The sequence below is a fragment of the Oncorhynchus tshawytscha genome, linkage group LG33, assembly GCF_018296145.1.
Source record: "Oncorhynchus tshawytscha isolate Ot180627B linkage group LG33, Otsh_v2.0, whole genome shotgun sequence".
In the NCBI taxonomy this organism is placed as follows: Eukaryota; Metazoa; Chordata; class Actinopteri; order Salmoniformes; family Salmonidae; genus Oncorhynchus; species Oncorhynchus tshawytscha.
The window spans coordinates 25,634,310-25,651,806 of NC_056461.1; the positions used below are offsets into that span (position 1 = coordinate 25,634,310).

At 42.2% G+C, this 17,497-nt stretch overlaps 1 protein-coding gene across 4 annotated transcripts in view; it reads left to right on the forward strand.

Moving 5' to 3' along the window:
* Positions 1 to 17,497, forward strand: part of LOC112233454 (colorectal mutant cancer protein-like) — a 125,896-nt gene that overhangs the window by 44,687 nt on the left and 63,712 nt on the right. For all 4 annotated transcript variants that reach the window (XM_042311043.1, XM_042311044.1, XM_042311046.1 and 1 more), the window contains one exon: positions 13,191 to 13,304. In XM_042311043.1, coding sequence (XP_042166977.1) covers positions 13,191 to 13,304 — 114 coding nt within the window. The remainder of the gene's footprint in view (positions 1 to 13,190; positions 13,305 to 17,497) is intronic.

Consider the following 17,497-nt stretch of genomic DNA (forward strand, 5'->3'; position numbering starts at 1 on the left):
TTGGCAGTAAAATGGCCTTACTGAAGAGCTCAGTGACGTTCAATGTGGCACCGTCATAGGATGCCATCTTTCCAACAAGTCAGTTCGTCAAATTTCTTCCCTGCTAAAGCTGCCCTGGTCAACTGTAAGGGCTGTTATTGTGAAGTGGAAATGTCTGTGAGAAACAACGGCTCAGCCGCGAAGTGGTAGGCCACACAAGCTCACAGAAAGGGACCGCCGAGTGCTGAAGCGCGTAGTGTGTAAACTCGTCTGTCCTCGTTTGCAACACTCACTAACAAGTTCCAAACTGCCTCTGGAAGCAACGTCACCACAATAACTGCTCATTGGGACCTTCATGAAATGGGTTTCCATGGCTGAGTAGCCATGGAAACTGGGTTTGGCGGATCCTAGGAGAATACCACCTGCCCGAATGCATAGTGCCACCTGTAAAGTGTGGTGGAGGAGGAATATCTGGGGCTGATTTTCATGGTTCGGGCTAGGCCCCTTAGTTCCAGTGAAGAGAAATCGTAATGCTACAATGACATTCTAGATGTTAGTTAAATGTAATAATGAATAAATTGGCTACATTTATTTAAATGGACAATTCTGTGAAAAGTCTTCTGAATGTTTTAAATTGATATAATACTGTAACGGCGTTCGTCTGTTGAAGGAGAGTCGGACCAAAATGCAGCGTGGTGGTTACTCATGTTCTTTAATGAAAAAAGAGTGATACATGAAATAACTAAATAAATACAAAAACAACAAACGAAACGTGAAAACCTAATTACAGCCTATCTGGTGAACACTACACAGAGACAGGAACAATCACCCACAAAATACACAGCAAAACCCAGGCTACCTAAATATGGTTCCCAATCAGAGACAACGAGAATCACCTGACTCTGATTGAGAACCGCCTCAGGCAGCCAAGCCTATGCTAGACACACCCCTAATCAGCCACAATCCCAATGCTTACAAAAACCCCAATACGACAACACAATAAACCCATGTCACACCCTGGCCTGAACAAATAATTAAAGAAAACACAAAATACTAAGACCAAGGCGTGACAAATACCTGTTAGCAAATGTGTCAGCTAGAGATGATGTGCAGGAGCTTCCAGGGATTTATCATTTTGCATGATATCTACTGTGATGCTAATTAGCATATTTGAATTTGAGAGTAAATAGAGACGGATATATTGATAAAAGTCACCTTGTCCTAGAGAGATTTACATGGTTATCAAAGCGTCATGCCAGGGTAAGCCTACATGAAACACAGCCCATATTTTAAGTGTTTCTAAAATCCCCTATGGGAAAAATGAATTTCCCTGTTTTACCGCTGGGTTTTATGGCTATTATGACATCTCCACGGTGTGGCTCTATTTGAGTAGCCATGTTTCCCATTAGCATTTTCATGGGCTGGTGGGTATGTATTTAGAGATCGACCGATTAATCGGAATGGCTGATTAATTAGGGCCGATTTCAAGTTTTCATAACAATCGGAAATCGGTAATTTTGGAGGCCAATTTTGCCTTCTTTTAAAAAAAAATATATTTTTTATATATATATATTTTACACCTTTTATTTAATCTTTATTTAACTAGGCAAGTCAGTTAAGAACACATTCTTATTTTCAATGACGGCCTAGGAACGGTGGGTTAACTGCCTTGTTCAGGGAACGACAGATTTTTACCTTGTCAGCTCAGGGATTCAATCTTGCAACCTTACGGTTAACTAGTCCAACGCCGGCCTCCCGGGTGGCGCAGTGGTTAAGGGCAGCTGTGCCATCAGAGACTCTGGGTTCGCGCCCAGGCTCTGTCGTAACCGGCCGTGACCGGGAGGTCCATGGGGCGACGCACAATTGGCCTAGCGTCGTCCTGGTTAGGGAGGACTTGGCCGGTAGGGATGTCCTTGTCTCATCGCGCACCAGCGACCTCAGTGGTGGGCCGGGCGCAGTGCGCGCTAACCAAGGTTGCCAGGTGCACAGTGTTTCCTCCGACACATTGGTGCGGCTGGCTTCCGGGTTGGATGCGCGCTGTGTTAAGACGCAGTGCGGCTTGGTTGGGTTGTGTATCGGAGGACGCATGACTTTCAACCTTCGTCTCTCCCGAGCCCGTACGGGAGTTGTAGCGATGAGACAAGATAGTAGCTACTAAAACAATTTAATACCACGCAATTGGGGAGAAAAACGGGTAAAATTCAACAACAAAAAATATTTTAAAAAATAAAACTAGTCCAACGCTCTTAACCACCTGCCTCACGAGGAGCCCGCCTGTTACGCGAATGCAGTAAGAAGCCAAGTTAAGTTGCTAGCTAGCATTGAACTTAATCAATCATAATCACTAGTTATAACTACACATGGTTGATGATATTACTAGTTTATCTAGCGTGTCCTGCGTTGCATATAATCGTTGTAGTGCGCATTCGCAAAAAAGGACTGTCGTTGCTCCAACATGTACCTAACCATAAACACCAATGCCTTTCTTAAAATCAATACACAGAAGGATATATTTTTAAACATGCATATTTAGCTAAAAGAAATCCAGGTTAGCAGGCAATATTAACCAGCTGAAATTGTGTCACTTCTCTTGCGTTCATTGCACACAGAGTCAGGGTATATGCAACAGTTTGGGCCGCCTGGCTCATTGCGAATGAATTTGCCCGAATTTTACGTAATTATGACATAACATTGAAGGTTGTACAATGTAACAGGAATATTTAGATTGATGGATGCCACCCATTAGATAAAATACGGAATGGTTCCGTATTTCACTGAAAGAATAAACGTCTTGTTTTTGAGATGATAGTTTCTGGATTCGACCATATTAATGGCCTAAGGCTCGCTTTTCTGTGTGTTATTATGGTATAATTAAGTCTATGATTTGATAGAGCAGTCTGACTGAGCGATGGTAGGCACCAGCAGGCTCATAAGCATTCATTCAAACAGCACTTTCGTGCGTTTTGCCAGCAGCTCTGCTGTTTATGACTTCAAGCCTATCAACTCCCGAGATTAGGCTGGTGTAACAATGTGATGTGAAATGGCTAGCTAGTTAGCGGGGTGCGCGCTAATAGCGTTTCAAACATCACTTGCTCTGAGACTTGGAGTAGTTGTTCCCCTTGCTCTGCATGGGTAACGCTGCTTCGAGGGTGGCTGTTGTCGTTGTGTTCCTGGTTCGAGCCCAGGTAGGAGCGAGGAGGGGTACGGAAGCTATACTGTTACACTGGCAATACTAAAGTACCTATAAGAACATACAATGGTCAAAGGTATATGAAATACAAATGGTATAGAGAGAAATAGTCCTATAATTCCTATAATAACTACAACCTAAAACGTCTTACCTGTGAATATTGAAGACTCATGTTAAAAGGAACCACCAGCTTTCATATGTTCTCATGTTCTGAGCAAGGAACTTAAACGTTAGCTTTCTTACATGGCACATATTGCACTTTAACTTTCTTCTCCAACACTTTGTTTTTGCATTATTTAAACCAAATTGAACATGTTTCATTATTTATGTGAGGCAAAATTTTATTGATGTATTATATTTATTGATATTAAGTTAAAATAAGTGTTCATTCAGTATTGTTGTAATTGTCATTATTACAAATACATTTTAAAAATCGGCCGATTAATCGGCAGCGGCTTTTTTTGTCCTCCAATAATCGTTATCGGTATCGGCGTTGAAAAATCATAATCGGTCGACCTCTAGTCTGTATCAGCATGGAGTTAGCTTTCCCTGGGCTCAAGGTTACACTTTCGAATCTCATTTAGGGACTCTCTATGACCATTCCAGGTGTTTATGCCATCCCACTCCCAACACGGCAAATGTAGCCTAGCTGTCATGGTAAGCAACAATTTATTGAAAATTAGTTTTGGCAGGTTCGTATACAAAGTATTCCTAGGGATACAGTACAATGTCCTTGTGAGAGACCTGTGTGCCTAGATGGGGTGGGGGCATTGGGGAGAAATTCCAATGCTTTTAAGGTAATTATAATCCCTGAGAAATGACAAGTGACATATGGGTGGAATGCCGAAAGGAGGGAAGACCACTTCCCATGTGGCATCCAGACATTTCCTCAATGTAAATAGGATGTGTGTGAATATAGGCTGTCAGAATGTCACACAGACGCATACCACTAGGAGAGCCTTTAAAACACCGCCTAGCCTAACATGCTAACCTGTTGGCACTTTCATAATGAGAAATACCTCAGCAAAGCCATTTGATCCCAAATCAGTTTTGTAGATTAGATTAGATTTTTATTTAGTCACATGCACAGGGTTGCAGATGTATGTTAACCTACTAGACGCCCCTCTGCATTGGAAGTTAAGTTAATTTGACCAAAGGCCCATGTCTGTGAAGGGTGTTGTCAGGAGGCCATATACTGGGGCAATTAACAAGAACAACAAAAACAATTCTACCCTATGTATGCCACAGTAGGGTTGCAAAATTCCGGGAACTTTCAATAAATTCCCTGGTTTTCCAGAAATCCTGGTTGCAGGATACCGGATTTTCTGCTTATTCCTTCCTGTATCTGGGATATCGAGAGAACTTGGGAATTTATTAAAGTTCCTGGAATTTTGCAATCCTACACCACATTTTACCTAAACTGAGTATACCAAACATTACAGTGCCTTCAGAAGGTATTCAGACCCCTTGACTTTTTCCGCATTTTGTTACAATACAGCCTTATTTTAAAATGGTTTAAACATGTTTTTTTATCCTCAGCAATCTACACACAATTCCCCATAATGACAAAGCAAAAACAGGTTTTTAGACATTTTTGTTTTTTATTTACATAAGTATTCAAACCCTTTGCTATGAGTCTTGAAATTGAGTGCAGGTGCATCCTGTTTCCATTGATCATCCTTAGGATGTTTCTACAACTTGATTGGAGTCCACCTGTGTTAAATTCCATTGATTGGACATGATTTGGAAAGGCGCACAAACCTGTCTATATAAAGGTCCCACAGTTGACAGTGCAAGTCAGAGCAAAAACCAAGCCATGAAGTCGAAGGAATTGTCTGTAGAGCTGCTGGGTTTTTCAAGCTCAACAGTTTCCAGTGTGTATCAAGAATGGTCCATCACCCAAAGGACATCCAGCCAACTTGACATGACTGTTGGAAGCATTGGAGTCAACATGGGCTAGCATCATTGTGGAATGCTTTCGACACGTTGTAGTCCATGCCACAATGAATTTAGACTGTTCTGAAGGCAAAAGCGCGTTCAACTCAGTATTGGGAAGGTGTTCCTATTGTTATGTACACTGTGTTCATTATGATATAAAATAATTCTACATGAAGCAATTTCTTGCCTCATTTCGTATAAGGTACTGTTGCATGAATTGTTCTATACCAATTCAATTGCGAGCACAAGTGGGGGGAATAAATGTCTCTTGAACTGCATGTTTGAAAGCCCTGACCTAACTGTTAAGGCTCTGATTGTTAAGGGTAAAAACTGACCCTATATCTGAGTTCAATCAGGAGAGCAATGAATCTCAACACAGAAAAGCTTCAGTGTTAGCATTTTGCCAGCAGCCGGCAAGGCCACGTTTTTCCACTTGCCCTGAAAAGAACTCTGCGGATTGCTGCAGCTTTGGCAAAATAAAATGTAGAACACAAGGCCTGGCTCTAATGTATTAAATTAGCCTCAGCATCGAAGACTTCCCATGTGATCCATTTGTCTCTGTCTTCTGGCCATAACACAAATTAGACAAATGAATCACGTCGACTTCCCTCAGCATGTGGAGCACCAAACTATTTTTGGTGCAAGGCGGCGAGGTGAGAGATTGCTTCCAGCCTCTTTCAGAGCTTCTTTTTGTGGACCCTGACCGGGTAATTCATTGTTCCATTGGTTGACGTTTTTTTCTTCTGGCCTGAGGAAGGGTAGCTATTTGATAAATAAGCTGCATAGTTAGGCTGAATAAAGCTTGTACCTGCTTCATTCTTCCTTAGTGATGGCTAATGTACAATGTTGCCCTAGTTAGTACACATTTCTACTCTTGGTAGTGTACACAGTACAAACATCCTACTCACTACCTAGTGTTTGACTTTTATAGCTTGGGTTTAGCCATAGGCTCTAGAGTACAAAACCCCCTGTACTGTAGGTCTCCTGATTTTTACAATGGTGGTAGAGGCATCAAGACCTTTTATCTTCAGTTAATAGCTCACAGACACAGATTGGGGACAACCTTCATAAGGTCAATGAGTATGTAGCTTTCAGATTACTCAATTTGACTCAAATGGTTGAGCATACATAACTGACCATGCGGATACCATTTTGATATACGGCACTGTCTTGCATTTAATTGCTAGATATGACTTTTCCATTATCCACTAATGATAATGTATCTCTACCTGGTAATGTATCTCTACCTTCTCTTTCTGGTAAGTAATATTAGAATGAAAGGTCATGCTTTAGGCTATTTTAAAGGAAGGTGTGTAAGGTTGACATGGACACACTGAGTGGTACTGATGGAGAAGTTAGAGGATTGCCCTCCATCTGAAAAGGACACTTCTGGATTCCTGGGTGGCACCTGTAGAACCACCCTGCACCCTACTCCCTCAACATAGATAATGGAAGTGCATCATGGGGCTCTATCATTTTACCCATGAGAACTTGCCCCTAGAAGCTGAAATGGCTAGGGGAGACAGAGAGAGATGTAGAGGCAAACTCTTCTCATACTTTGTTGATTTCAAAAAATCTTTTGACTCAATTTGGCATGAGGTCTGTTATACAAACTTATGGAAAGCGGTGTTGGGAGAAAACATACGATATTATAAAATCCATGTACACAAACAACAATTGACAAAAAAAACTTTTTTCCACGGTGCCATGGGCTGAGACAGCGATCCCCCTTGAGCCCCCACCCTCTTCAACATGCAGTGTATTCGGAATGTGTTCAGACTCCTTGACTTTTTCCACATTTTGTTACGCTACAATCTTATTCTAAAATGGATTAAATGTTTTTTTCCCCCTCATCAATCTACACACAATACACCATAATGACAAAGCAAAACCTTTTTTTTTCATGTTTGCAAATGTATTAAAAATCTCGAAGCAGAAATATCACATTTACATAAGTAGGGCTGTGGCGGTCACAAAATTTTGTCAGACGGTGTTTGTCAAGCAAATAACTGTCGGTCTCACGGTTATTGACCATTAATTAACAAACACATTTAGCATCTCCTGGCTTCCACACACAGCCTCAAGCCACTGATGCAGACCATTGGAACATCTATATTTTAAAAAGTCTTATAAATCCATGTAATATAGCTTACACCTTCACAATAAATCCATTATTTATTTTAGACAGGTCTAAAGAAGCATGATATGAAAAAAATGTCATCTATTTCAGAAGAACAGAATAGCATACTTTGCGTTGTTCTTATGTTAGGTCCTCATCTGGCTATGCCAAATTTCTGTGGGCTACACTAGCTCATTTAGTAGACAAGATTTGCTTAGAATTCCATGGCATTATTTTATAGTATGAAAAATACAATTGAACAAAGCTGAATAAAATATAAATATTTTCTCCAAACAATTTGAGGGAGTGCGCACATGCGGCTATTCTGTGTTGAGCGGTTAACAAAGAAATAGGTACTTCTATATGCTTTACTTATAGTTATTATTAATGTAACTTTAGTCGTTCTACAAATGTTGGGCTATATGTTTAGGTTTTTAATACATTGTAAGGCTGTGTGATGCGACACTAATGATGATTTGAAAAAAGTTGTTTGAAATGCATGAGCCTTGCTTGTTTTTTTTGCGCAGGCTGTACACACTTCATTAGTCTCTCATTCACAATTTGACAAGCACTTGATAATGCTTCGAATTTCACGTTGGCCTTCTCTTTGTGGCCGTAATGCACCCTAAAAATCCCTGCCTTTTGCGGCCAGTGGCTAGTGTGCCCTTGGCCCGGAGTGCTGCGTTGTGCCCTTGGCCCGGAGTGCTGCGTTGTGCCCTTGGCCCGGAGTGCTGCGTTGTGCCCTTGGCCCGGAGTGCTGCGTTGTGCCCTTGGCCCGGAGTGCTGCGTTGTGCCCTTGGCCCGGAGTGCTGCGTTGTGCCCACATGGTAGTAGGCTACAAGCGTGAATGTTCCATTAGCGGGTAAACACCATTATCAAAAGTAACCGCAAATGCGATTATGCATGTAATGCTTTTAATATAAGGGTACATTTTTATGGTGAAAATTGTCTTCCCCAAATTTGAAACTCACACGCTGCTTATGTATGTCAGTTAGCGGATTAATGTGCCTAATTTTAAGAAGTTATTTGGAGGCTTTAGTTGTGGTATAAACCTTCAAAACATATAGGCTACATGAGGTGTGCGACTATTATTAGAAAAAGTTGCCCCAAAAAAAGAGGTATTGTTTCTTATGCTGGGCATCATTCACAAGTGATAGGCTAATATTCTCACCCATCAGACTATTCTTGGCTTTAAATAAATAATATGTCTGAAATGTGTTTTTCTTGAGAATGGAACATTATCATGCACCTGTCTCGACACAGGTGTAGCGGGAAGAAAATTAAGTCATCTATGCACTTAAATGGCTAAAGGAGGACACTTTTCCTGTGGTTCATTTTCATGCTAGCCAGGTAGGCTATACTCCTGTTGTATTGATATACAATGTGCTTAATTTTAGGAAAGTTGAGAAATAAATATAGTAGGCGTAGCCCATAGAAAGCTGATGGGACCCTCCTCTTTTTAGTAGAGGCCATCACTCTGTTTTCTTGCGCAATTGCATAGCCTATAGAAATGTTGCGCAACATGAGCTCATGGGCTCTCATTAAGTTTTTGATTAGATTTTTGATTAGATTTGCATTGATGTCACAGTGATTAGAGGGACAATAGAGTGCTGAGTACCAGGCAGTTAGCAAGTTTGGTAGGCTACTAATGACCATCAGCAGCATCAGAGCTTGGAGAAACCTAATTACCGTGACTAAACGGTCACGTGGAATTTGACTGCCTTCATGACTCATGACTGACAGTGTGGAGGTAATACGGTCACCGCAACAGCCCTACACAAGAATTCAGACCCTTTACTCAGTACTTTGTTGAAGCACCTTTGGCAGCGACTACAGCCTTGAGTATGACGCGACAAGCTTGACACACCTTTATTTGGGGAGTTTCTCCTATTCTTCTCTGCAGATCCTCTCGAGCTCTGTCAGGTTGTATGGGGAATGTCGCTGCACAGCTATTTTCAGGTCTCCCCAGAGATGTTTGATCAGGTTCAAGGACATTCAGATACTTGTCCCGAAGCCACTCCTGCGTTGTCTTGGCTGTGTGCTTAGGGTCATTGTTCTGTTGGAAGGTGAACCTTCACCCCAGTCTCAGTGCTCTGGAACAGGTTTTCATCAAGGATCTCGCTGTACTTTGCTCCGTTTATCTTTCCTTTGATCCTGACTAGTTTCCCAGTTCCTGCAGCTGAACAACATCCCAACAGTATGATGCTGCCACCACCATGCATCACAGTAGGGATGGTCCCAGGTTTCCTCCAGACGTGACGATTGGCATTCAGTCCGAAGAGTTCAATCTTGATTTCATCAGACCAGAGAATCTTGTTTCTCATGGTCTGAGAGTCTTTAGGTGCTTTTTGGTCAACTCCAAGTGGGATGCCATGCCTTTTACTGAGGAGTGGCTTCCGTCTGGCCACTCAAGCCTGATTGGTGGGGTGCTGTAGAGAAGGTTGTTCGTCTGGAAGTTTCTCCCATCTCCACATAGGAACTCTGGAGCTCTGTTAGAGTGACCATTGGGTTCCTTCCTTACCCAGATCTATGCCTTGACACAATCCTGTGCTCTGACATTCACTGTCAACTGTGGGACCTTATATAGATGTGTGTGCTTTCCCAAATCATGTCAAATCAATTGAACTCACCACAGGTGGACTCCAGTCAAGTTGTAGAAACATCTCAAGGATGATCAATGGAAACAGGATGCACCTGAGCTCAATTTCAAGACTCAAAGCAAAGTGTCTGAATACTTATGTAAATAAGCTATTTCTGCTTTTTTATTTTTAATACATTTGCCAAATTTTCTATAACCCCTTTTTCGCTTTGTCATTATGAGAGAGTAAGTAAATAAATAAATATTGTATGGGGTCACCAATTACCTCTACGTCATGCCTTTCTGTCTCCCATGTCATTTCCTCCTTTTACCTCTGATCTCTCTCTCTCCCGTGACCACAGCACAATCTCATGCCAAAACCCAGTAAGAATTGGCTGCAACCCACCATTTGGCAAACAGGCTACACAAACAATCGATTGGATGTGGACCGAACAGGGTTTCCTGTTGAAGTAATGTTAGTTCTGGTGGTTGGCCCCTTCAGTTGAGCAAATGGTGATTACTGGTAAAACTAGGCACAAGGCATTGAATTATGTCATTGTCTCACTCACTTGACTTATCATGCAGGCCTAACCTAAGTTTTCATGCACACTACAGTGTTATACAGTATATCAATATGAAAGCTAATACTGTATAGATCTAATCCTAGATTGATTTATATTATCTATGAATTAGGGCTTTTTTTAAATGCTCCCTCCATCCCTCTCTGCTTGAGTGTTAATGGCCCATTCTGAATAGCAGGTGATCCTTGCAGTCCCTCTCACTTCCTGAGAGGATTTATTCAAGGTGTTTCTCTCCCTCAGGACTGATCAGAGACTGCAGAGGAAACACAGTATCGCTGGTTAATTAATTCACACCGCTGCTTACGCAGCAATACATACTGTACTTGTTCTGTCCAGAGTTATGTTAGTAAAATAGTCTTTGTATGGAGTTCTGTGTATAGAGAAATGTAGGAATAGTGAAATGGTGTGTAGAAAAGATTCACCTTGAAGTTGTGTGAATGAACAACACTTTCTTTTTGAGTACTGTGTAGCTGACTTTTCACCAATAATGTACTATTCACGAGTTATTGTAGAAAGTACTGAGTCCAAAAGATTCTCCTTGAAGTATTGTAAGCCTGTATGGACTACATGCATGTTTTGAATTGTTTTTGTGTAGCCTGTTTGCCAAATGGTGGGTTGCGGACAATTCTTACTGGGTTTTTTTTCTTGAGATTGTGCTGTCGCTCTTGTTGCTGGTGATTCTCTGATCCACCTCTACGCAGATGAGACCATTCTGTATACTTCTGGCCCTTCTTTGGACACTGTGTTAACTAACCTCCAGACGAGCTTCAATGCCATACCACTCTCCTTTCGTTGACTCCAACTGCTCTTAAATGCAAGTAAAACTAAATGCATGCTCTTCAACTGATCGCTGCCTGCACCTGCCCGCCCGTCCAGCATCACTAGTCTGGATGGTTCTGACTTAAAATATGTGGACAACTACAAATACCTACGTGTCTGGTTAGACTGTAAACTCTCCAATCCAAAATTAAATCTAGAATCGGCTTCCTATTTCGCAAAAAAGCATCTTTCACTCATGCTGCCAAACATACCCTCGTAAAACTGACCGTCCTACCGATCCTCGACTTCGTCATTTACAAAATAGCCTCCAACACTCTACTCAGCAAATTGAATGCAGTCTATCACAGTGCCATCCGTTTTGTCACCAAAGCCCCATATTCTACCCACCATTGCAACCTATACGCTCTCGTTGGCTGGCCCTCGCTTCATATTCGTGGCCAAACTCACTGGCTCCAGGTCATCTACAAGTCTCTGCTAGGTAAAACCCTGCCTCACTGGTCACCATAACAACACCCACCCGTAGCACTCTCTCCAGCAGGTATATCTCACTAGTCACCCCAAAGCCAATTCCTCCTTTGGCTGCCTTTCCTTCCAGTTCTCTGCTGCCAATGACTGGAACGAACTGCAAAAATCACTGATGCTGGAGACTAATATCTCCCTCACTAGCTTTAAACACCAGCTGTCAGTGCAGCTCACAGATCACTGCACCTGTACATAGCCCATCTGTAATATAGCCCATCCAACTACCTCACCCCCATACTGTATTTATTTATTTATCTTGCTCCTTTGCACCCCAGTATCTCTACTTGCACATTCAGTGTTTAATTGGTATATTGTAATTACTTATTATTTATTGCCTTACCTCCCTAATCTTACCTCATTTGCACAGACTGTATATAGATTTTTTTCTACTGTATTATTGACTGTATGTTTTGTTTATTCCATGTGTAACTCTGTGTTGTTGTATGTGTCGAACTGCTTTGCTTTATTCTTGGCCAGGTCGCAGTTGTAAATGAGAACTTGTTCTCAACTGGTTAAATAAAGGTGATGTAAAAAAAAAATGGTCAAGGGTTAGGCTAGTAACATTTCTTTGTCTAGAGATCCACAATAAAATTAGAAGTGGTTTAGTTTGGTCTCAGAAGGTTTTGGAACCACTGTACTACAGATAGAACTCAAGTAGTGAAAATAAATCCTCAGGGGCTGGTTTGAGTTAGGTTAGCAGTGGAGGCTAACTTTAACATCACAGATCTGTGTTGGGTATATATGGAGGTTGGTCTGTCTTTTTTTTTTTTCTTCCCTTGAAAACCAAGTCTGCTCCTTTTGTCTAGTTTGGAAAGGACTCTCATTGTAGCTTAGTGGCATGCAGCCCCATTTGTATCTGCACTCAGTCTCTGCCTAGTCATGACAGCTCTAATTCCTCTCTGAAAGTTAAGCCTCCACACTGCAGGATGAAACAAAGGTTGTCGCAGAGAAGTTTGTCGTGTTTTTCTGTTGCAGTATGCTGAGGTAAGGGGTAAGAGTTTTCTAATGCCCCTAGGCATATCTTTTGTGAGACTTTCTTCTCGATATGAGAAAGCAGGACTTGTTTTTTTTTAGTTTATTGTGTTAATCTTAATCTACCATTTAAAAACCTTGTTCATATTTTTCCATGGAAAATGTGGGCCTATGTCGATTTTTGGCATTAGAAATGCATATGGCTTAAAGAATGACTGTGAGCAGGCTAACTGAATAGAGTAGAGAGAGTGTGTGTGTGTGTGTGTGTGTGTGTGTGTGTGTGTGTGTGTGTGCGTGACACCTCAGCCCACCCAAGTGAAAAGTCTACATGCTCCACATGATAAAGTTAGCGCTCTCTCTGTTCTGTATCAGGGCTTAAACTCTTCGAGGGAGAGTGTGGAGGTTGGAAGTGTGTGTGCTCTGTAATCATTGTATCTGTTGTAACTTGGTCTGTGTATGTGTGTGCTTGTATCCATGCCTGTGTGTGTGTGTTATGGTTCTAACCCTCTCTTCTCTCCCCTTTCTCTGTAGCTCCAGCTGACAGCCCTGGCCTCGTGGAAGGGGGACTTGGTGGAGCTGAACAAGCGGCTGGTGCAGACGGAGAGAGAAAGAGAGCTGCTAGAGAAGAGACTGGCCAAAGCACAGGTACTCTACCGGACAATATATGTACATATTGTATATTCACATGGATTCATATTCTGTATTGTGAACTCACCTTTTACCTTAACTTAAGCTTACCATTCAAAGTCCCACGCCAAGATAATTGCTGTAATGCTGTGGGTACCACCACCACCTCATCTAAAGCCTTACAAATCTGAATAACATTTATGTCCAAAAGCCAGCTGCAGTGGATCTCTCATCATGATCAATCATTTGTGAAACCCTGTGTAAATGGTTCCTCTTTCCCCCTCCTCTTTTCTGCACCTGTGGTTTAGAACTCTCTGGTATGCAGAAGTTCCTTTGTAGGATTTGTATCTTTGAATAATAACCAAACTGCTCTGATGGATGTTAAAGAACTACAGTAAAATGGAATTGAACTGGCTTCACATAAGATATTCTTTCGATGTATGTTTTTTGAAGAATATCCAGGAATAGCTGACGCGTCACATAGGCACTGATTTGCATGGCTTACCTATTGGATTGTGTTCGGAAATCTCCCCTCCCTCCCAAAACAACCAGTCCTTATGCTCCAATCAGAGTTGTTACTCGTCCGAGAATAGATGCAGAATTCTGATAAACATCATCACGGAGATCATCTTTTGGTTGTTACTATCTAGCATGCGCTCGAAAGGAACTATTTTCAGCAATCGGGTATCACTTTCCCATTACATTGCTCATAGTATCGTATTATTTACTAGAAGCTTTGCTTTTTAAATAATGAGGAAATTGATTTGGCATGAAGCAACACTCCCCATATGTCACCGGAACCAGGAAGCCTCAGTAACCATGCCAACTGCTTAGCTTCGATCTGCTTTGTAGTTTTCCCAGTCCCAGTGATTGACACTGGCACTCTCCTAGGAGGGAGTTTCGGGCTCTACCTCTCTCTCTGTGTGTGTGTGTGTGTGTGTGTGTGTGGACAGAATGAATGGGTGTGCTAACGTTTTTTTATCTAATGGAATGAGTGTAATAGCGAGACAGATTGTGTGAGTACCTGTTCTATAAATGCCTGGGGAATTGTCTTTAAATTAAGAAGCTGTTTATTCAGACATGGCCTTCTGAAGCATCTCCCTCAGGCTGTTAGACTCAGTCTCTCTCCGTGGGCCACCACTGCGTGTCTCCCTGGAACCCTACAAACAGACACAGCACTGGTTCAAAGAGCTGTGGAATACTTTTGCTGGCACCTACATCGACTATGGGTATTTTCCTCGTGGTGATGTTTTTAAACAAAAGGCAATCTGTTACTGTAATTTGTGTTAAATATTGATGCTAGAAGCTATTTGGTTTGTCGGTTTCCCACCTGTTCCGCTGGATTTAGATGAAGAGGGATAGGCCATGAGTTAAAGAAAATAAAGAAGTAGCTTGAACTGTACTTGCACTGGATGCCATTGTGTTTGGAGAGGAGTGAATAGAATGAAACCTGACATTGGTAGTTGTAGAGAGACTGATCGATTAGATAGTGATGTCATCATACCAAGATTCTACAGATAGCACTAGGCCTATATCAGCACTGGCAGACAATTGAAACATTTGGCTCCCATTTCCACTTTCCAGTGTCTTTTTTTATGATACAAACTATCTACACATCTCATTCTGTTAGTGTCTGCATAGAGAGTAATGACTGGAATCCTTATAAGTCAGGATCTACACAAGTCAATGATGCCTGTCAGGTCCTAACTCAGACAAAGTACTGAGTTAGGAGCTATGGAGCCTGTATATGAAATAAAACCTGTTGTAAGATGTGCCCACTCTTGACATTTGAACCCTCTCATTGGTCTAAAATAAAAAGTCGTAAATATGCAGGACATTTCAGTTAAACAAGTTTATGCCCAGGATATGTGGTGCCTAGAAGTCTAAGGAGGATGTTTGGCTCCAAAAGAGCATGTTTTCCAGAAGTGGATGATTTTTTATTTGACTGTTGTATTGGGGTGACCTTTTGTTCAGAACTCCCCACTCACAAAAATAATTTTAGACTTTTGGTGGGCTTTTCACCTCACAATGTACTTCTGATTGAGGACAGACAGACCAAGCCTTTGGCCCTTGTAGAAGTTCTTGCCTATTTTATTTTTAATTTTTTTATTTAACCTTTATTTAACCAGGTAGGCTAGTTGAGAACAAGTTCTCATTTGCAACTGCGACCTGGCCAAGATAAAGCGTAGAAATTCAACACATACAACAACACATGGAATAAACAAAACATACAGTCAATAATACAGTAGAACAAAAGAAAACAAAAAGTATATATACAGTGAGTGCAAATGAGGTAAGTTAAGGAAATAAATAGGCCATGGTGGCGAAGTAATTACAATATAGCAATTAAACACTGGAATGGTAGATCGGCAGAAGGTGAATGTGCAGGTAGAGATACTGGGGTGCAAAGGAGCAAAATAAATAAATAAATACCAGTGTGGGGATGAGGTAGGTAGATAGATGGGCTGTTTACAGATGGGTTATGTACAGGTGCAGTAATCTGTAAGCTGCTCTGACAGCTGGTGCTTAAAGCTAGTGAGGGAGATGTGAGTCTCCAGCTTCAGAGATTTTTGCAATTCGTTCCAGTCATGGGCAGCAGAGAACTGGAAGGAAAGACGACCAAAGGAGGAATTGGGTTTGGGGGTGACCAGTGAGCTATACCTGCTGGAGATACCTGCTGGAGCGCGTGCTAAGAGTGAGCTGAGATAAGGCGGGGCTTAACTAGCAGAGACTTGTAGATAACCTGTAGCCAGTGGGTTTGGCGACGAATATGAAGCGAGGGCCAACCAACGAGAGCGTACAGGTCGCAATGGTGGGTAGTGTATGGGGCTTTGGTGACAAAACGGATGGCACTGTGATAGACTGCATCCAGTTTGTTGAGTAGAGTGTTGGATGCTATTTTATAGATGACATCACCGAAGTCGAGGATCGGTAGAATGGTCAGTTTTACGAGGGTATGTTTGGCAGCAGGAGTGAAGGATGCTTTGTTGCGATATAGGAAGCCGATTCTAGATTTAATTTTGGATCGGAGATGCTTAATGTGAGTCTGGAAGGAGAGTTTACAGTCTAACCAGACACCCAGGTATTTGTAGTTGTCCACGTATTCTAAGTCAGAGCCGTCTAGAGTAGTGATGCTGGACGGGCGAGCAGGTGCGGGCAGTGATCGATTGAATTGTATGCATTTAGTTTTACTTGCGTTTAATAGCAGTTGGAGGCCACGGAAGGAGAGTTGTATGGCATTGAAGCTCGTCTGGAGGTTAGTTAACACAGTGTCCAAAGAAGGGCCAGAGGTATACAGAATTGTGTCGCCTGAGTAGAGGTGGATCAGAGAATCACCAGCAGCAAGAGCAACATCATTGATGTATACAGAAAAGAGAGTCGGTCCGAGAATTGAACCCTGTGGCACCCCCATAGAGACCAGAGGTCCGGACAACAGGCCCTCCGATTTGACACACTGAACTCTATCAGAGAAGTAGTTGGTAAACCTGGCGAGGCAATCATTTGAGAAACCAAGGCTGTCGAGTCGCCAATAAGAATGTTGTGATTGACAGAGTCGAAAGCCTAGGCCAGGTCGATGAATACGGCTGCACAGTAATGTCTCTTATCGATGGCGGTTATGATGTCGTTTAGAACCTTGAGCGTGGGTGAGGTGCACCCATGACCAGCTCTGAAACCAGATTGCATAGCGGAGAAGGTACGGTGGGATTCGAAATGGTCAGTAATCTCTTTGTTAACTTGGCTTTCGAAGACCTTAGAAAGACAGGGTAGGATAGATATAGGTCTGTAGCAGTTTGGGTCTAGAGTGTCACCCCCTTTGAAGAGGGGGATGACCGTGGCAGCTTTCCAATCTTTGGGAATCTCAGACGATACGAAAGAGAGGTTGAACAGGCTAGTAATAGGGGTTGCAACAATTTCGGCAGATAATTTTAGAAAGAAAGGGTCCAGATTGTCTAGCCCGGCTGATTTGTAGGGGTCCAGATTTTGCAGCTCTTTCAGAACATCAGCTATCTGGATTTGGGTAAAGGAGAAATGGTGGGGGGCGCATGCGGGTTGCTGTGGAGGGTGCTGGGCAGTTGACCGGGGTAGGGGTAGCCATGTGGAAAACATGGCCAGCCGTAGAGAAATGCTTATTGAAATTCTCAATTATAGTGGATTTATCGGTGGTGACAGTGTTTCCTAGCTTCAGAGCAGTGGACAGCTGGGAGGAGGTG